Source organism: Drosophila busckii, chromosome X (assembly GCF_011750605.1).
Source record: "Drosophila busckii strain San Diego stock center, stock number 13000-0081.31 chromosome X, ASM1175060v1, whole genome shotgun sequence".
Classification (NCBI taxonomy): Eukaryota; Metazoa; Arthropoda; class Insecta; order Diptera; family Drosophilidae; genus Drosophila; species Drosophila busckii.
The window spans coordinates 14727750-14748942 of NC_046608.1; the positions used below are offsets into that span (position 1 = coordinate 14727750).

General features: G+C 39.3%; 2 protein-coding genes across 5 annotated transcripts; one reads left to right on the forward strand and one right to left on the reverse strand.

The window, feature by feature from the left end:
• Nucleotides 1–85: 85 nt before the first annotated feature.
• On the forward strand, nt 86–17353 carry LOC108606648 (aryl hydrocarbon receptor nuclear translocator homolog). Of its 4 annotated transcripts, none has more exons than XM_017996959.1 (10): nt 86–127; nt 5640–6114; nt 7922–8776; nt 12810–12973; nt 13410–13785; nt 14183–14375; nt 14452–14683; nt 15436–16422; nt 16683–16822; nt 16878–17353. In XM_017996959.1, the coding sequence occupies exons 3-10, from the start codon at nt 7980–7982 to the stop codon at nt 17037–17039; spliced, it is 3051 nt and encodes a 1016-aa protein (XP_017852448.1). In that variant the 5' UTR covers nt 86–127; nt 5640–6114; nt 7922–7979; the 3' UTR covers nt 17040–17353. The 4 variants fall into 4 exon arrangements, with proteins under 4 accessions (XP_017852448.1, XP_017852447.1, XP_017852450.1 ...); XM_017996958.1 differs by lacking the exon at nt 86–127 and adding an exon at nt 5479–5552; XM_017996960.1 differs by lacking the exon at nt 86–127 and adding an exon at nt 5535–5552 and having other exon boundaries at nt 16686–16822.
• Nucleotides 17354–18980: 1627 nt separating this feature from the next.
• On the reverse strand, nt 18981–21179 carry LOC108606770 (cytochrome P450 4ae1). The gene is made up of 5 exons (XM_017997183.1): nt 20824–21179; nt 20548–20732; nt 20024–20492; nt 19426–19967; nt 18981–19363 (listed from the first exon to the last, which is right to left on the reverse strand). The coding sequence occupies exons 2-5, from the start codon at nt 20720–20722 to the stop codon at nt 19032–19034; spliced, it is 1518 nt and encodes a 505-aa protein (XP_017852672.1). The 5' UTR covers nt 20723–20732; nt 20824–21179; the 3' UTR covers nt 18981–19031.
• Nucleotides 21180–21193: the final 14 nt, after the last annotated feature.

A 21193-nucleotide genomic window follows, 5' to 3' on the forward strand; every position in this document is an offset into this window, starting at 1 on the left:
AGCAAAAAAAAAACAAGTCTTAGGCACTGTTGGAGCCGCAGACGTTGGCGATACAAAAAAATTACCGCTAGTCGGTCGACAGCAGTCCAAGTCTAAAGACGTCGCCGTCGCAAAACTCTCCGCCGTAGTTAGTACACACGTATACGGACATATAAAAACACACACAAACACACACACACACACAGACAGAGAGAGACACATACTAACAAATACAAAGTTTTGTAGCTGAGGCGCGAATTAAAACGGCGAAACAACAAAAATCTTTAGATGCGTATGTAAAGATTTGAGATATCGCGTTATAAACAATATACAAACATTTGTTGTTGAATGCTATTGTTGTTGTTGTTATCGCTACGCCTTGCGCTCTGTGCACAAAAGTTGTTTGAATTTTTTGTTGTTGTTCTAGATGATGTTGTTGTTGTTGTTGTTATAATTGTGTTTATTAGTTTGTTGCCTGTCGTGTCGTCGCTCTGGCCTGTTGTCTAGCCTGTTGTGTAAGTGCGCGCGGGGCAAAATCAAAAGCCAAAAACCAAAACGCAAAGTCAAAGTCAACGTCAACGTCAATGGCAGCAAAAGCAGCTTCGTGAGTTTCCGTGTAGACTAAACATCGGACAAACGTTGGACGCGCGCGTCGCTGCCGCGCTGCTGCTGCGGTGGCGACTGCCTTAGCAAGAGCTTTTTAACTACACAATGCCCCCCGTACAGCGCACGTTTCCCCGCGCTCTCTCACTCGCACACACAGTTAACACCCAAGAGACTTGCGAGCTCGCTGCGCAGTTTGGCATATAATAAAATACATACATATGTACAACTGTAATACATATATACAAAAAAAAAAATACAAAATGTATAAACAGTTGTATGTGTCGGTATTTACACTTGCACACACACATGCACTGCAATAAATATGCATATGCATTGCATATGCAGTTAAGAGCAAAAGCTAGATACATTAATGTGTGAACAATTCAATTCAACTTGCCAGCGTTTGTTGTCCTTTTGTACTATTTGTCTGTCTGTCTATCAGTCGCTCGGTCTGTGTGTGCCTTTTTTTTTTTTGCTTTAAGGCTGCGCTGCCCAAAGTCTCAAGGTCTTACACTACCCTCCCACTCACGCTCACACTGCCCACCACACAAGAGTGTCAGTCAGTGTTGCGATTACACAGCAAAGAGAATGAAAAAATAAACTAAAAAAAAAAAAGAGCGCGCTTTATAAAAACCGTTCGTTTGTTCATTCGTTCGCTCGCGTTAGCCTAAGAGAGCGCCAGAGTCGCAATTTTCGTAATTGTTGCTCGCTCGCACCTATGGTGATTTCAATATGCTTAATTAATTTCTGTTTCTGTAGCGTTTTGTTCGTTTTCTACGTACGTTCGGTGCGGTTCGGTTCGGTTTGTGTGGCGCGGCGCGGCTGTGTCCAAAAATTATTACAGCAAAACAAAAACTAACCGCCTTTCGATAACGCAAAACAAAAACACACACACAAAAATTCCTTTTATTATTTTTTGTTTTTTTGTTTGAACAAACATCAACATCAATATCAAGTGCGCTGCTGCTACAAACAAATTCAACGAAATGTAATGTAATGAAATGTGCGACTGTGTGTATGTGTATGTGTGTGTGTGTGCCTGTGTGTGTGAGAAACAGGGGCTAGCGATCTAGTGGGCGGTTAAACAGCTGAAGATAACGCCATTTTGAGCGCTTGAGCAACAGTAACAACAAAAAGCTGCAACAGCATGTAATAATAATTTCCTTAAAACTACACAACACACACTTTTAAACTATTTACATGCGTTCTCATATGAAACGTGCCCATGTGCGCGTTGTATGTACATTTGTCAGTTAATTTTTTATATGTTAGACAAGCAAAAATTAGCATATTAATGAATTTCCAGTTTATATTTGTTTCTTTTGCTTTTTTTTTTTGCTCGCTTGCGTTTTGTATTTAAATTTTGTGTTTTTCTTATTTCGCACACACACACACACACACACGCGAAACATTTTTATTTATCAAATCAATCAAAAAACAAAAAAACTTAAGTTTTAATATGTAATAGCTACAAAAATAAAGAAAACTAAAATAAAACAACAGCAGCAGCAACAACAACAAAAACTACAACAAACAAAACGCAGTCATTAAAAGTTCAATAAAAATATTTTCAGTTTGCGTTGTTGTTGTGTCGCTTTCAAGGTTTTACTTTTCGCTTTACGGCGTGAGTGTATTTGTGTGTGTGTGTGTGTGTGTGTGTGTGTGTTGTATATTTTTATATTATTTCGTTCGATTTTATTTATTTTTGAAGAGTATGCTGTTGTTGTTGCTTTTGTTGCTAGTTATATTATTATTATGTTGCTGTTGTTGTTTTCGAACGCATGTCAAAATGTCGTCAACGTTTAACGCCAACTGCGACTGCGACGTCGAGGAAGCGCGCTGCGCTTTCAGTGCGGCTGCTTTGTTGAGAAAAAAAAAAAGTTATTAATTTTTGAATAATGGCCAACAACAAAATACATACATACATTTATGTACGTTTGTCTATAAGCATGTACACATGTAGACTTGAATTAATTATTATATTTTTGTTGTTTTGCTCTCTGGGGCTACAAAAATAAAAAGCAAAATACTGCTGACGTCGCATCTGTCGCCGTCGCAGCAGCAGCTGCGTTCGCGTCGCGCATACAAAACACAGAGCAGCGTATGCATGTGTGTTTGTGTGTGTGTACAAGAGAGTGTGAGAGCGTGTATGTGAGCTTGTAAGTAAGAGAGTGCGACGACGGCAGCGGCGGCGCTTCAGTGAAATAAAATATGAAACAAATGTTTGTTAGACTCTTTTCACTTAGCTCGCTGCTTAGCTCGACTCGCGACTCGAGTGTGTAAAAACAAAAAGCACAACAAAGATAAGCGTCTGAGTTAAGCTCAAGCTGCGCTCTTGCGCGCTCTCTTATAATTGGGAAAACGGTATGTTTTGCTGGCTGGCTGGGGCTGCATGTGTTGTTCTCAAGTTATCAGCATCAGCAACTCAATAAATTGAGCTTTCGCATACAATGCGGAACATGCAAACGTACATGCCAACAGCAATACAAACAAACAAACATACAGACAGACAGACATACAGACATTTGGCCAGCAGCAGGCAATCTGATCTAGCCGCAGCAGCAGCAGCAACAACAAGTGTTTTACTTTTGAGCGCTCTCTTTGATGCTCTTGCGCGCGCTTTTGGGCGCTCTCGCTGTTGAAGATTACGCATACGTAGCGTGAAACGCTCGAAAGCAAAGTGCAAGCAATTTATTCAGCATATAAACAACTATTTATGCACTTGCAACAGAAACAGCAACAACAACAGCGAGTAAAGCGGAATAGAGCGCGCTTAGAACGTGCTAAATTAAGTAACAACAAGCGCACACATACATATACACACTTCCATGTGTGTGTGTGTGTGTGTGTGTGCAAAGCTATTTTTGGTTTTTGCGACAGCAACAATAACAATAACTTGGCGCTGCTGCTGCCACCTGATGGCTGCCGCCGTTGACGTCGCAGCCGCTAAACGTTTAGTGGTTAGGCCAGGTCGAGGAAGTAAAAGAGCAAGCGCAAGAGCTTAAGCTGCAAACAAAGAGAGCACCAGCCCAGCAGCCAGTCGGCGACTTGAAGGACATTTTCTTAGCTCTATGTGCGTGTGTGTGTGTGTGTAAACTCAGCTGTTTGTGCTTATAAGAGCGTGTGTATACAACAAAAATGGTGACATCTTTTAGAGCTATTTATAAATGAAACGACACACACGTACATACATAGCCTGACGTATACGTAATTTGGTGACGCCGCTCGCTGCTGCTGCTCAATTTTCTTAGCTCAGAGATCGCGCGCGCGTCTGTAATTGTAAGCGATGTAAACAAAGTACATACATATATATCTATATATATATATATATGTGTGTGTGTGTGTGTTAGTTGGCAGTTTGTTGAATTCTGGGGGTGGGTGGGCTGAAGTTATGTGAGCTTTGGCTGGGCGCCAGACCAAATGAGCCAACAAAATTATATAATTTATTTATTTTGTTGTGCGCAACTGTTTTCTGTGCTTGTTGTTGTTGTTCTTGTTTTTGTCATAATCTGCTACACACACATGCATAATATATACATGTATGTGTGTGTGTGTGTTGGTCTGACAATTTGCCTTTAGCTGTAGAACAGTTTTTGTTGCTGCTTTTGCGTTTTGTTTTTATTTTTGTTGTGCGCGCAATGCAAATAAAGCGCAAGACCCGAGCAGCCACAAATACTTATGTACATACATATATATATGTAAGTGTGTGTGTGTGTATGTGTAAGTTTGTTGACTGCTTGCTGCTCTGCTTGTTGTTATTATTGTTTCTGTCCGTGACTGCGCGAGTGCGACCCAGGTGATTGACCCAGTCCAGTGTCACTGTCACTGTCACTGTTTCTGTTCACGCTGTCACTGCCTAAAATATGCAATGTCATATATTCAACTTCAACCCATAGGCCCTATGTCTATATGCATGCATTAATTAAATTATACGACTAGTCTGGTAGCTTCTAGAACAGAATAGAGCGTCTCCAACGAAATTGTAGACTTGGGTTCTTGGTCGTTCAGTATGTAAATTGTCTAGTTAATTAATAAAACCGAATAAGGTCTCTTGTAAATTGTACACTGAACGAAAACAGCGCTCGCTTTGTAAATACAAATTTTGTGTGCCGCTTGTCGTCGTCCTGCTTGTCCCCATTTGTTTACTTAGGCTTTGTAATACAACAATAAACAATAATTATGAATTACATTCAATATGCCGTCGAGTTGAAATTAAAATCATGCGTCTGTCTGAACTTAAAGTCAAAGCTTTTTAGCCAGCCAGCCAGCCAGCCAGACAGACAGACAGGCAAACTCACTCAGCCTCCACTCTCCCTTTCTCTCTTTCTGTCTGTCTGTCTCTTTCTGTCTGCCCACCTACAAGTCTAGTGCTGAGCGCGTGAAGACGCAACTTTAACCGGTTTGCATTAATACAAAAAGCTTTTGTCATGTTATTTATTTATTTTTTTTATATTTTTTTAAATTTTTTATTGTTAATTTTTTGTGAATTGTGTGGTTTTTTATGTGAATCTTATTAACAGCAACGACAGCAGGTGACAAAATACATAAATAAAAAAGTATATGTGTACATATGTACATATATATATATATAAAGTATTTTTTTATTTAATTAGCAACAGGCAGCAACATCAACTTGAAAAATATGTGAACAAAAGCTGCAATTTAAAATGAATTAAAAATCTATTTAACCAACAACAACAACAACAGCAACTAAGGCTCAAGCAACAATTTTGTTTAATGTACTTTTTGTTGTCATGCAACAAATTGACAAATGATTTAAATAATTCACCAAATCAAACAGATAATTTAGAAAAGTTCATGCAACAACAACAACAACAAAAACAACAACAATTACCTCTGTCTTTTGCAACAGCTGTACAAATATAAATAATAACAATATACAGTTTTATAAATACAGCAACATGTGAAACTCGTAAACAATATTTATTAAAAAAAATATGCAAATGGTAACAAAAGCTAAAACAATGGATGAAATGCCGAAAAAAAAATATTTACAGTGAATTCTTTTTTGTTTGCTTAATTTTTTTTTAAAGTGCATGCAAAATGTTTCTAAATACGTAACTGGAACAACAACAACAAGAGGAACCAACAAACCATTTAACAGTACAAATGCAGAAAGCTCAAGCTCAACTCTAAGCACCGTAATAATAATAGCAACTACTAAGTGGCAACAACGCCACCCACTAAAAACCCCAAACCTACCAAAAGCAAAATAAAAGCAAAGTAAACAAACAAATAAACAAACAAACAAACAAGCCAACAACAGTAAGAAGAAGAAGAAGAACGACTTTGAAATATACAAAGAGCAAACGCCGCCAAGCGAGAGTCAAAGTCAAAGCCAAAGCCAAAGCTCAGCCAACAATAAGAACAGCAAAAAAAAAGCTTCACAAACACACAGAACGAGCAGAGAACGTAATAGAAACAATAATATAAATAATATAATATACAAATATAAGCAGAGGCGCCTCATGCTGCAACCAAATACGATATTACTCTGAAAAGACCCATGTAAGTTGAATTGATTTTTACTCTTACGCCAAAATAGTAGTAGCAATAATTAGTAGTAGTTGCACTAGTAGTAGTAGTAGTAGTAGTAGTAGCTAAGAAAACAGCAAGTGCTTTACGTCTTTAGAGCATTAACCTAAATTAATGATTTATGCTTTATGCTCTCACTCACACACAAACGCACCCACACACACACACACACGCACACGCACTCTTAGTTACGACTCACACTCGTTTCATTTTTACGCTCGCTCTCTTTTGCGCTCTCTTTCTTGCATGCTAAGCTTAAGCAGCTGTAAAGCAAGAACAAGAGCAACTTGCTGTGTGTGTGTGTGTGTGTGTGCGTGTGTGTGCGTGTGCGTGTGTGTTTGTATGGTCATGGTTACTGTAATGAGCATCTTATCTAGCAGCGCAAGAGCGGCGAACGAGCATGCATGTGTGTGTTTGTGTGTGTGTGAGTGAGAAAGCGCTAGTAACAGTAACAATCGTAACAATCTGTATGGCTTATCAAAAGCTACATATAGATTATAATTGCGGCAAGCGTTTATACATAAAAACATATACAATTACATATACATATATGTGTATGTATGTGTGTGTGTGTGTGTGTGTGTGTGTGTAATGCCGTTTAATGAGCCTAGGATACAAATTCAATTGTTTGCATTCTGATTGATAGCGCCGCGCTGCGTAGGTGTGGGAAACTCGATGTTGTCTGGGAAATCGTTTTTCATTATTATGCTGTGAGCGTCTTGCTGGCAAATTGCATCAAATCATCTCGAATCAAATCTAAACCCAGACGCTATTAAATGTAATATGATAATGATTGGATTTTCAAATTCAATTCATGTGTATGTGTGTGTGTGTGTGAATTTGCCTCTTAAAGCATAAAAAGTGACATGACGAATTGAATTTGTATTGTTTATTTGTAGTTCTTAGTGCAAAAAAAAAAAAAAACCCTTTTCCTTAACTCTCTTGTTGCTGTTGCTTATCAGTTGAAAAGTTATTGTTTTGCTTGTGCTGCAGTTAAAAAAAATCTAATACACAATTATTTGCGTTGAGTGCTTGCTAAGCTATTGTTGTTATTATCAATAAATAGACTAAAAACAATAAATTGCTTGCTAGAAACTAGCAAGTGAAAATTAAATAAATATAAATATATATAGCCCAAAAGTGTATGACATAAAACTTATCTATAACTATATATGTATATTTTAAATATATACACATAGGTATGCGTAGCATTATTTATAGTTGCCAATATTTATATACACAGAGCCCTCCTATATACGTATATACACATATATATATATATTTGTTTTGCCTTTCTCTGTGATTCAGTAAGTCTGTTGTTTTTTTTTATTGTTTTTTTTTTAGAATTTAACGAGCCTAAATCAGCAACAACAACAGCAAAAAATAATTTTATTATAATGACAACACAAGCCTAATTAATTAGCTACATAAATGCATATATGTATATATGTGTATATGTATGTGTTTGCTATTTTAAACAGAAAACTTGACTAAATACTAAAAATTAACAGTTTATTTACTGCATGACAATCAACAACAACAACAGCAACAACAACAACAAGCGATTAAAAAATAAAATAGCTTAGCAAACATTTGTACTTGCTAATGAAAACTATAAAATAAATAACTAACAAGATTTAAAGCTCTAGATCTCTCGAGCTAGCAACTAAAAAAGTTGAACAATTAAGGAAAATTAAGCACAATCGAAATGCATTTCATAGCTCTAGTATAAAGTTGAAATTGTTGCTTAACTAATTTACATTTTTCTGTCTCCTTGCAGCTCTCTCTCTCTCTCTCTCTCTCTCTCTCACTCTCTCTCTATCTCCTGCAAATTCAAAATGAGTAGTCTGGACGCCTATAAGCCGTCAAAGCGTAGCAGCTCCAGCCAAGGCAGCGATGCGGCCGCTTCTGACGTTGAAGATCTCAAAACAGACATTCCTCCATACTTTGATGAGACAGCAACGTCACAGCAGCAGCAGCAGCAGCAACTACAACACCAGCAGCAGCAGCAGCAGCAGCAACACATTGCCTGGTCACCCAATACAGATGTGGATGCCGGCGCGGATGCTGCGGAAGTGGAGCTGGACGATAGCTATGCGGACTCTGCGTATGGCGCCAGTGGCAGCGGCAGCGCCGCCAATAGTTACTATCAATCACCGACGCCCTCCAATAGCGACATCATGTTGCGCCCGCCCTCCAACACAAGCTTTCACTATGGTTATCCCTCGCCCGGCGCCAGCAGCAGCTCGGTGGCAGCGCTGAGTCCATCGCCGGGCAGTTCAGGACCTGGGCCGGGTCTGGGTCCAGGTCCAGGTCCAGGCGGCGCTCGCCTGCATGCAGCCTACACACATTCCCAGACGACGCCAGTGCCGTGCTTCTATCCCAACATGTGGTATCCAAATGCATCGTATGGCAACGCTGGCTATGCGCGATATGGCAACTTTGGACAAGCAGCCGTCGCAGCAGCAGGAGCAGGCAGCTCAGCTGGCTATAGCCACATGTTGCCACATGGCCAACACCATACGCATCCGCATCCGCATCATCATCATGGACACCATCCGCATCATGCGGCACATCCGGGGCTGCATACGCATCCGCATGAGACAATGATGGAAATGTTTCAGCTCTCAAATAGGTGAGTCTATTGCAAAGATAATTCCATTTAAAAAGTTTGGAAAGAACAGACAACTGTTTAGTTTATTTCATAATTATTGAGAATGTTGCCGTATACTTGTTGCTATATTAATCATAAAGAACTGTGTAAAGACTTTAGCATTACTATTTACTGCTGTTCAGTTAATTCTATATTAATTAATTGCCTGTATAATTTAAGCTGGGAAAACAGCAAATTAAAACTTTGTATTGAACTTTTGCTTGCTATAAATATATCACTTGAGTGTTCGCTTTATATTTTATTGCATTTACTTATGTAAAAACAATGCACAGCCCTTAGGTGTGTTTTTCATTTCGAGTTTTGTCAGCGCTTATAGATAGATAAGATATAGATTATAATTGCTTTGTTTGCTTTCCTTTTGTATCTGCAGCAGGAATTTGCTATTGGCTGCCATACTAACATACATATAAGCTGATCTCTTTGTTGACTCTTTGGCTTATCTTCGCTTCGGCTGTGCATCAGAATGTGAAGCTTGTTGCCCCCGCTGACCTTAGACGCTCATGTCGTTATGACCCGTGCCTCTAATTCGACCGCAATTTGTTGTATTGAGCTTGTTTTTCCCAAGCAGCTTTTCCCGCTGAGCATTGGACCCTGCTGTCGCTAATTGGCCAAAATATGTCGCTGACGCACAATCTCAAGCTCAATCGCAATCGCAATCGCAAGCTCTGCTTCGAATTCCGTAAATAGCCAAAGACAGACACACGCACTTATTATATATATATATATCTATATATATACATGCTAGGTCAATTTGAAATTGTTACCTGTGGTGCAGCAGTCAGCAGCAGTCTCGTTTATTTTTGTTATTGTTTATTGTTATTTTCTGCGTAGTTTGCCATATTTTTTACAATTTTTATTTTTATCACTCTGCTCTAGACAACAATTTGCCACAGTTGGTCTAATCCCAGCACACACACACACCCACACACCCCCCTCTCTCTCTCTCTCTCTCTCGCTCTCGCTTTAGCTATCTATTGCAGTTAGTTGCCGCAGTTTGTTGTTTTGGCATACTTTGTGTTATCGTTGCACACTGAAATTTATGATACGCGTGCACAGCGCCACGCCCATTACGCCCGCACAAAAGGAAAGTATCCAGGGCATTTGATTGGCACTAGCATAAACAACATAACGAAGCGGAGCAGCGAGCGCACACGTAACGAAGTAAAGCACACGAAATATTCTTTTACTTCGGTTAAATGGGCATTGATTTCCTTATTTATAAATGGCAAACCTGCTACGCAATAGACTCGAAGCAAATTACAACAAACATTAAGGCTACGAATTGCCAATTCCCTGTAAATTCGCATACAGTTCGATTCGATTAAATCAACAATCGCTTATCATTTATATGGAACAGGCTTGCTTTGATTTTTTACATTTTTTGTACATATATTCAAAGTTTGAATAGAGTTTTAATGTACATTCCGTCTGTCTAGCAGTGAATACAATTGCTTTGATTGTATGCTTTGTGATTCAAAGTTCGAATCGAGTTCGAAACATTACTCGATGATGATTACTACATTCGTTTGTCTTGAGTCTATTTCCGAAATTTCGAAAATGGAATTCAGAGACGAATGTCTCTGTCATGCACTGAGTCGCTGTCTCTGGAGAATACAAAGGAGACTTGAGACTGGTATTGAGCACAGGCTTGCTTTTGCTTTCATTGTATTGGGTGTGATCGCAATGTTATCGATAAGTGTCAAGTTGGCTGCGTTAGCGTTTTGAATTTGCTTAAAACGTAATTTATTGGGTATTGGCGTAGTCTTGCTTATCTTGTTTCGACTTCAGGCACTAACGCTTATTGCATTTACGTTGATTTCTGCGCGACGCCAAGGTCAATTGGTTTTGTGTTGATGTAAAAACGCGCGCGAAAGAGATGCAAACAGAGAGGAAGAGCGAGAACGAGAGCGAGAGAGCTGGCGTGTTGTTATAGCAATCGACAGAAGCAGGCGGCGCCTATCGCCTGTAGACCCCGTTACAATGTAATACTTTGCAAGTAAATGAGCAAATAGCAAGCGAGATAGCACTACTATATATATACATGTATGTATATATGTATAAGAGAATGTGCAACAAGTTATAATAAACAAACACCATATCAAACATAGAGGCACATAGACATAGCTTTCTATATACTATAAGCACCACTCACATAGCCCATCCAAAGCTACAATGTTGGCACTTTGAAGTGCCTGGCGTCAAGGCCTTGCACTTCCTAGTCCCGTCTCTCGGTTCGGCTACTCGGCTACTACTCCCAAGCCCCCACATATGTATGTACGTGTATCCAGGCACAGCTGCGTGATTGCATTGTCTCAAGGGCATAGCTATTAGATTTAAACATATATTAGTTGCTGCAGCATGCTCGGTTCACATGCAATTACATTAATAAATTATTAACAAGATTTTCATTTGCACTGCAATTGCAGTATTAACTTTGTGGCAAATTCTGAGTCACAGCTTAAGCTGCTTATGTTCAGTTATTGCCGCTCAGCTCAGTCTATAAAGCAAACCATGTGCAATCTAAGCATGACATGAGCCTTTAAGTCTGATTAAATATATATGTACATATGTATGTATATAGCCTATAGATCTATATAGTTTTGTTTTCGAATCTCTTGGGGCCTGGAAAATTTGCAGCTCAACAGTTAACAACAATAATAAATAATACAAAATTTGTTATTTGCTACAATGATTGAATGATATCGCAATCTGGCTCTCATTAACCTGCACACAAATCGATATTAGAACTGAAATCTATTGTTGTGTATACGTGAGAGTGTGAATGCTTAACAAATTACGCAAAAGGCGCATATCGTAGTCAGGCCAATTGCTAATCACTGTATTTAGCTAATAGTCTACAAATGCGTGTGTGTGTGTGTGTCTCCAACAGGGCTGGAGAGCGCTAAGAGCGTGACGAAACAAAGCGCAACCTTCAAGTTAAATTGCTGTCAAAATAGCAGAGTCTTCTTTTTGTTTAAATCGATAATTATTTAAACTCCAAGCAATTTTTTTCAATTTTTAAGGCAATTTATTTGTTGTTTATTAACGAAATTCAATGAAAACTGAGCTAACAATTTTCACTGTAAAATGTAATATATAATATTTACTTAATATATACAACATTTTTTTGTTATAAATGTTTTCTGTTTTCTCCAATTTAATCAAAAATTTGCGTTGCCGCGGCAATTCTTAAAAGTTCTGATAGCAAAAAAATAGTAAATGCCGCAGCCCTGGTATTCATTGTATGTAGTTACATGCAAGCACGCATACATATGCATAATTTTAGCGCTTTTTTTTTATTTTTGTATTTCCCTATTGCTGCTGCAGCTCACTTCACACATTTCTTCTAGTATTTGCTGTTGATGTTTTGCTTTTGCGTTTTAAAATAAATTACAACAGCACAATAGCCGGAGCAGCAGCAGCAGCAATAATAATAATAATAACAGCAGCAACAATAACAATAGTCTTGTTGTTCTCAGATTTCCGCTTGCATTACTCATACGTCCCGTTGAATGCGACGGCGGCGGCGGCGGCGCTAAAGCTTAAGCATTCGATTTGATAAATAAGTAAATAGCTGTGCACACATACAAACAAACAAACGAAAGCAGTTACTTGTCTTTTTGAAGCTTAGACAGAATAATAGCATTAATGCTTGATTTTCGATATTGCGTGACACGCTTGTGACTCACGCGCTCATCTCTAGACCAAGTTGGCGGCTTGACGTCGTCAAGTTCCATTTAAGCTGATAATTATTGACAGCTATTGAGTTGTTTGTCATTACTATGCATAAAAATACAAAATATATATATGAATATACGGCATACGCATATGTGTGTCTGTGTGTGTGAGAGTTGCCATATCGAGCACTAAATGCGTAAACAAGTTGTGCATTATAAATTGCCCCCCACTATTGTCTAATTACCCTCTAACTGTGTATTTTAACCATTATTTATTCATTTATTTTATTTTTTTTTTCTTTTTGCTATTTGCACAGTGGTCGCGAGGCGCGCAATCGTGCGGAAAAGAATCGACGCGATAAGCTAAATGGCTCCATACAGGAGCTGTCCACAATGGTGCCACATGTGGCAGAGTCGCCGCGACGCGTGGATAAGACGGCGGTCCTGCGGTTTGCTGCCCATGGACTGCGACTCAATCATGGTAAGCGCGCTTCAAAGTATGCTAACATTTCAATCGATTAACATTCCGCAACATATCGATAATTTCAACATTTCTCAGCCATAGAACTCTTGTTATTTATTGAACAATGCAGCATGTTTATTTATTTTCTGATTGTGGCATCTGATTCATTTGATTCCAAGAACGTATAAATTATTTCATGTTATCTTTTATTGCCTGGGTAAGTGACTAAGCCCGAGGTTCACCAAAAATAGGCATAGCAAAAAGTGCAGCCAATATTTCTATCCAAAGAGGCATTCGGCTCAGCTGCAGAGCTTGAGTTGATTGGATATCAATAATTTATTATTCATTATCATCGAAAAGATCTGATGTCTATGAAATCATCATCGCTTTCAAATTTGTCAACTTGCATTGCTTTATAATATTAATTCTTCTTTCTTATTTATTTACCGCCTAGTCTTTGGTCGCTCGCTGCACGAGGAACGTCCCGAGGTGATCGACACGCTGATGAACATGATGGATAGCTTCTTTCTTGTGCTCACCTGTCACGGCCAGATCCTGCTAATCTCCACGAGCATTGAGCAGCATCTGGGCCATTGCCAATCGGATCTGTATGGCCAGAGCATATTGCAGATAACGCATCCCGAAGATCATGAAATGCTCAAGCAACAGCTTATACCCACCGAGCTGGAAAATCTCTTCGATGCCCATGCGGAGTCAACCGATGGCGAGGGCAGCGAGCAGCAGCGACAGCAGCAGCAGCAACGCGCCAAGTCCGAAGAGGATTATATAGATCGCAAGTTGCGCGATGATAAGCGCAGCTTTCGAGTGCGGTAAGTGTTGGAAAGCATGCAAAGTTAACGGTACATTTCAATCGGGCGAGCAAAAAGAAAACAAATTAAGCACAAAACAAAATTGAGCAATCAAAACAAAAACAAACAAAAACAAAATATTGTAATTTTCAATAAAATCTTAAAATATATATCAAAAATTTCTAGCACCCCAAAGTTAACTGTAAACAATAATGAAGCAATATACAGCAAAAGTTTTACATATTTACATAGTAAAATATTTAATATTTTGAGCTGCAATTAATTGCAAAAAATATATTTATTTTTAATAAAATAAAATCGCATACAAATTAAAAATATTATATGAAATATATTGTTTATACGCAATTAAATACATAAATATTAAGTAATTTGCAAACTGCTCTGCTCGTATTTGCAGCTTGGCGCGCGCTGGGCCACGCTCCGAGCCCACCGCCTACGAGGTGGTCAAGATCGATGGCTGCTTCCGGCGCAGCGACGAGGCGCCGCGTGGTGTGCGCTCCAATACCTTCAGCTCCAGCCTGCAGCTGATTCGACGCACGCGCGGACGCGACGACGCCATACCGCTGCACACGATAAGCGGCAATGATATTGTAACTATCGCCAACTCAATCAAGCCACGCCCACTCGAGGCAGCCACACTTATCCGCTTGTTGTGCTCATTTGCAGGTGCTGACCGGTGTGGCGCGCATTATCCGGCCACCAAAGATTGTGAACCGTCTGGTGGACGCCAACCGCTTGGAGTATCGCACACGGCATCTGATCGATGGCCGAATCATTGACTGTGATCAGCGCATTGGCCTTGTCGCCGGCTATATGACGGATGAGGTCCGCAATCTGAGTCCCTTCACCTTCATGCACAACGACGATGTGCGTTGGGTCATTGTCGCACTGCGTCAAAGTAAGCGCTAACGAATAATGATTTGAGATAATTCAATTGATTCACAAGCATAACATTAAATTGTAATGAATTAGTTGAGATGAATCGCAATGCAAATTGAAATATTTTAACGCTGTGTCTTGGAATTCAATTCCAAATTTCAATTAAAATTTAATACATATTGTTTGCATATCATAATTAGTACAAAAATAATTAAATTTCAATTTAATATTTAGCATAACAACAAATGATTTTAGATAATTAAATTGATTAACAAGTGTAAAAGTAAATTGCAATGAGTTATTTAAGATGAATCACAATACAAAAAAAAAAAGTTCGAAATATTTTAATGCCTTCAATTCAATTTCAATTTCTATTAAATTCCATTAAAAATTCGTATAATTTGTAGTAGTAATAAATTTAAAGAACAAATCGATCTATTTCAATGACTTCAAATATTTTACTTCCAATTTCAATTAAATTTGAATACATATTGTAGTAAAAAGTATTGCATTTAATAATTAGTAACAAAAGTAAATTTAAAAATCAATTCCAATTGTAACAATTTCAATTGTAATGAATAACTTGAGATGAATCACATTTCATTTAAATTCTGTGCATTGATATAATAATTCAATTTCAATTTCAATTAAAAGTAAAAAGCATTGCATATAGAAATTTAGAGGTAATAACAATTTTAATAATTTTAATAACAAATAATTCAATTCGAAGTTAAGGCACAATTAACTAATGCACACTCTCCTTTCGCACAGTGTACGACTGCAACAGCTCGTATGGAGAGTCGACGTATCGCCTGTTCACGCGCAATGGCAACATCATCTATCTGCAGTCGAAGGGCTTTCTGGAGATTGACAAGGAGACAAACAAGGTGCATTCATTTGTCTGCGTCAATACGCTGCTGGACGATGAGGAGGGCAGGCGACGAGTGCAGGAAATGAAAAAGAAATTCTCTGTGATTATCAAGACACGCATACCGCAGTCGACGGTGGATGTGCCCGCCTCGGAGCATCCGGCGCAGCTGGAGAAGGCTGTGCTCTGTCTCATACAGAATCTGCAGCATAGCGGCAATGGCTCAGATACGGATCAGCAGGGCGACGATGACGATGACGATGGTGATGAGGACGATGATGAGTTCGATGATAGCAGCGTCAGCGGTGCAGCGGACTATCAGCAGCTGGCGGGGGCTGGGGCGGGGACGGGCGCGAGAGCGTTGGAGCAGCAGCAGCAGCAGCAGCAACAACATTCGCATCATGGACATGGACAACACAGCTTTATGGAGAGTCCAATGTCGCAGGCACGGCTCAGCGCTGGTCATGGCATGAGCAGTTCCAAGACGCCGCCACTGGCGCTGGTGCCACCCAAAACGGACACCGTCAAATCCTCCATATCGCGCAGCGTTAGCGTCGTCAATGTCACCGCGGCCAAGCGTCTGCGCCAATTGCAGGCAACATCCACAGCAGCAGCAGCAGCAGCGGCAGCTGCAACGGCAGCGACATCGGCAGCTACAAATCTAAAGTCACCTAGTGGCGGCGACAGCTGCAGCTGCCTCAGCCCCGGCGACATGGACTGCGACTATTGTCAGAGTCCGCTTACACCGGAGTTGGTCATGAGCAGCAGCAGCAGCGGCGGCGGCGGCGGCTTTGGCGGCTGTAACGTGTCCTTGAAGCGCAGCAGCGCTGCCGACACGCTGGAGGATGAGCAGGAGCTGAAGCTGCCAAAACGCTTTATGCCGACCACTGGTAAGTTAAGCTTGGCACATAGTCAACTTTTAATGCTTCCACTTGCACTTTGTCCTTTCTAAAATTCAGCCGAGTAGCTGTGGGTGGCAGCAGACTTAAAATATGTGCTATGGTTACTGTTATGTGAGCAAACCTTTTATTTTCTTCAACTGATTTTCATTTAAAACATAAAGTTTCGACAAAGTGTATATTAACGTTGGCTACGCTCGACTTGCATATGTTCTGTTGGATTTATAAACATTATTTAATTATTTAATCAGCAGAAATTCAGCATGTGCTAAGCAATTCGCTGGAGCAGATTGGGCGCAATCTGAGCCAGCAACTGAATGTGGCACGCAATTTACGGGATCAAGGCAATCGATATGAGCTGCCGCATGATGAGCGCATCGATGCGCTGATGGTAAGTTCGACTAAATTAAATTATAGCACTGCATGCTAATCATTTTGTTCGACAGGAGGAGCATCAGGAGCAGAGCAAGCTGTATGTGAACATCAAGAGCGAGTACGAGGAGCAGCTGCAGCATAACAAGGCTAATACGGCACAACAGCTCAAAACGGAAACGGAAGCTAAGGAAGCAGCTGGCAGCACTGGCGCTGAGCAGCTATCGCCACGCTAAAGCCATATATACATATGTATATAGTAGAGCCGACCCAAATATTCAAGATATTTATACTGTAACTGAAGGTTTCAGCTGATGTGATAAAATGCGAACAACAAGGCGCATTAAGCATGGCCAGCAAAAAGTCCATAGAAAAGTTCTAGTTAAAGCTGATCCTAAGCGCAACTTATGAGTGAGCATACAAAACAAAACAAAACTAAACAAAAACAAAAACTTATTTAAAAACAAGTGAAAGAGATAGCGACATCTAAAGTAAGAGCGAGAGAGAGCGCAAAGTTGTCCAGCAGCTTTATATTTTAACAATTGTCTTATGTTCATTTCTCTATTTCTTCTTTTTTTTGTAATTTTTAAACATATTTTTCTTAATTTTTATTGCGTTTTTTTTTAATAATCTAGTTAATCTAGTGCAAAATATGTTTGTTAAATAATTTAAATTTAATTGTTACAAAAAAAGAAAACAAATACAAATTATAATTATTAGCTGATTAGCTTAAAACTAAGTACCACAAACACACATGTATAATATAGAATATACTTTATATTATATACTATATATGTATGTATATACAAACTAAAAGTGATAAAAGACTGCTACAATTAATGTTTTTAGTGTTTAACAACAACAACAACAACAACAACAAAAAGAGAAAATTTATTACAACAAAACTTAAATTCGGTATAAAGTAGTTAATAAAATTTTACTTTTTATGTTTTAGGCTTATCATATTTTAAACAAATATATTAAATGAAGAAGAAAAAACAACCAAAACCGAAACGAAAATGTTTTAAATGTATTTTGCTCTAAGATAAATCCAAATGAACCCCATCCCCATCTCCAACCATTCTTCCCCCATAACCACAGCACTTTAGGCGATTTTTATTACTGAGCGTACTTTAAATAAATATTAATGCTTATGCCGCAAAAAAGTTTTGTAGATGTGGTCCTATACAACAAAATATATATATATGTTTGTATGTATATATTAAACAAAAAGAAAAAAACACAACCAAGTACAATTTACACACAGCAACTTAAAATTAACAAACCAAAAGAAAAGAAAACTATTTTAATGTAAAAAATGTAGTAGTATATAACACACATACACAGACACCTATTTAATTGTTAAATGTTTGTTATGCATTTGTTTTTCTATTCATGGTTATGTCATTAACAATTTTTTTTTTTTTTTTTCTTATGACTAAATCTAGACTAATTGAATAAATGAAATAAACTTGTGTACCTATACTTATATAAAATATATACATAACTATAAAGTATACATGTACAATACATATACTATATATATATATATATACATATATGTACAACTAAGTAGAACCATTTAATGTTACAAACGCATTGTGAACACTTTTTATGACAAATGCAAACTAAAAGAAAAACTATCTAGGAAAATGTCAACACCTGTCTTTGTTAATTGCCACAACCTACAGCAACAAAAAGCAACAAGCTACCTAAAACCGAAATTAATAAAATAAAAACATAAATGATGTGCATACTGCATTTAGCGAATTTGCCAATTACACTCAGGCCATATGTATATAATATATATTTACAATTGCACACATAATTGATGTTTACATTTTCGTGTTTTCTTTGGCACTGCAGCTCGATTGAAATTTTTCTCTGAAAGTCAATCGCTTTTAAATTGTTTTTATTATTTTTGGTGCATCAAAGTTATAATTAACATTTATGATCTGCTTTTCAAGTACTTATTATGACATTTAAAAAATTATCGGCTCATATAAAGAGCATCGATTGGTTTTCATACAGGCAAATTTCTTATCGATGTTTCGATAGGCTTGCAACTAGTCCATGAGTAGTCAGCTGCAATTGGAATCTAAAAGGAATTGTTTGTTGTTGGTAAGCTGTCTGTAAAAATATTCAACATATTGGAAGTTGATTAAATAATTGTTTATTTATTATAGTAAAGTGAACCGGAACCATGAACCAGGATCTCATCACTGGCATCACTTATAAATACGTGCTTTTAAGCCCAAGTTGACTCCCGTGCTTGAGCGCAGGACTATTTTAATCGACGGCTGCAGCTCAGCGCCCAGCGGCAACAATTCAAAATGACGCAGCATTTTGATAACAATTGTCTTCAGTTCGTACAAGGCAAAGCGTTGGCCAATACAATTCCGTGGACCCGCACTAAAGGGCAGATAACTGTAACTCGTTTCAGTGTCTAAATGACGCTCGGGCCAAAAGCGCATCGGCTGCTGATACACCTGCTCATCTCGCAGCAGTTGCCAGAGCAGCACAATGACATTACTACCAGCTGGAACTTGAGCGCCATTAGCTGTCAATAGTAATGGGTAACCAATTGCTGTGCAATTATTTGACAGTCAAATACTAACTAACCGAGAGGTAAATCCTTTTCCAGACAGCGTCCCACAGCTGGTATGGGCGGATAAAGACGCAATGACTCCTTGACCACGCAGTGTAAATAGTTGAGCGCCGCGAAGTCTGCATAAACCACAGCACGTTGCATATTGTCGCCGAAGTGCGCCTGCAGCTCTTGAAACAGTCGTTGCTGCACTGCTGCATGTCGCGACAGCAGATACAGACAACAGGATGCAGCAGATGTGGTCGTGTCATGGCCCTCAAAGATGAATGTGCTCACCTCATCACGTATCTGAGAATCTGTTAAAGCGACGCCTTCCACACGCGCCTGTAGTAACGTGTCCAAGAGGGCAGTGCGCCTGTTGAGCGTTAGCGGCTCTTCCAATTGTTGCTGTTGCTGCAACAGCTGGCGACGTCGATTTATAAGCTGCTCGGTAAAGTTATGCAGGCGGCGTATGCCGGCGCGCTGCTTCTGATAACCACTGCGCCAGCAGAGACGAAACAGCAACGGAGGCAGCAAATGTGGACGCATAAAGCGTGTGGCCAGAATATTGGTAACACTAAAGAAAGTAAGCATAAGCTTTAGAAATTAAAATCTTTAACTAAAAGTCATTACTCCTTGACAGCCTGCACCACTGGCGAGTCCATATCCTGCTGCGCATTGATGCTCACACCCATGGCTGCCTCAACAATAATGTCCAGCGTTGCTAAACACATATAGGGATATATATTGAGCGACTGTTGACAGTTGTCATCCTGCTGCTGCCGCTGCTGCAGCTGCTCAATCAGCACATTGCACTGCCTGTCGAACACCTCAATGTACTGCTCCAGTATGCTGAAGTGAAATGTGGGCGTTATTAATTTACGCATTGTATGCCATGCCGCACCCCGACTTAGCAGCAGACCATTGCCCAGCCAACTGCTGAGTGCGCCATATACAATGCTCTTGCGCAGCTGCTGCTGACTTAGCAGCAATGCATTCACCAGACTAGGATCAGCGGTTACCAGCATAATTCGGCCGCAAACGGTGGCCACAAAACTGCGTCCGTAAAGCCGCACATATTCGGCAAACTTCACATGCAAATCTACGCAAGATAAAGTTAAGCAACTGTATATCGATCTGTGCTGTTTTCCACTCACTATCCGGCTGAAAGTCGCGCATCTGCCAGAGTGCGCCAATCAGTGGCACTCGCGATACATTGGGCGCCACACATAGCAGCTGCTGGCGCTGTCGTCGTTCCAGCAGCAATAGTTGACCCACACTGCGTATTAGCAATAGCAACAAAGCGCTTACTATCAGCAACAGTAGCAGCATTATCAAAACGCTATAATATAAATTTGATATGCATATGCAAAAGCAACGATAATTTGCTATTATATAATAAAATTAAAAATCAGCCGCTGCTGCTAACTCACCATATTAAAGACACAATCGCAACTGTTTAAAACAATACAATTAAATAGTATATTTAAAGCCCGCAAATTTGTAACTGCATGCAACCCGCTGAAGCTGCAACTAATGTACTTTGACTGTTAACTTCAAATGTTGACTTTACTAGCAACTGCTAAATTTTTAGAGCAAGGCACAAAGTTCAAACAAGAATTTTAGCAATACATAAAATTAGCTTCAGCCTACTAATCAAGTTTTAAAGGCAATTAATTGCCACACTTTTAACTTTGCTTAAATCGTCAAAGTTGCAATAACAGCGGCAGCTGTTAAGAGACTGCCGCACTGTTAAATACGCTGTAAAGTCAAATGCATAAAGTTGCATTAGCAGCGGTGGCT

Bases quoted from the DNA above. Each gene is read 5' to 3' on its own strand.
- LOC108606770 (XM_017997183.1), bottom strand. From the start codon at position 20,722: ATGCTGCTACTGTTGCTGATAGTAAGCGCTTTGTTGCTATTGCTAATA. The intron at 20,493-20,547 runs GTGAGTGGAAAA...TATCTTGCGTAG, and splicing joins GCGCGACTTTCAGCCGGATA to ATTTGCATGTGAAGTTTGCC. The intron at 19,364-19,425 runs GTTAGTTAGTAT...TACTATTGACAG, and splicing joins GGAAAAGGATTTACCTCTCG to CTAATGGCGCTCAAGTTCCA.
- LOC108606648 (XM_017996959.1), top strand. From the start codon at position 7,980: ATGAGTAGTCTGGACGCCTATAAGCCGTCAAAGCGTAGCAGCTCCAGC. The intron at 14,684-15,435 runs GTAAGCGCTAAC...CCTTTCGCACAG, and splicing joins CATTGTCGCACTGCGTCAAA to TGTACGACTGCAACAGCTCG. The intron at 16,823-16,877 runs GTAAGTTCGACT...TTTGTTCGACAG, and splicing joins AGCGCATCGATGCGCTGATG to GAGGAGCATCAGGAGCAGAG.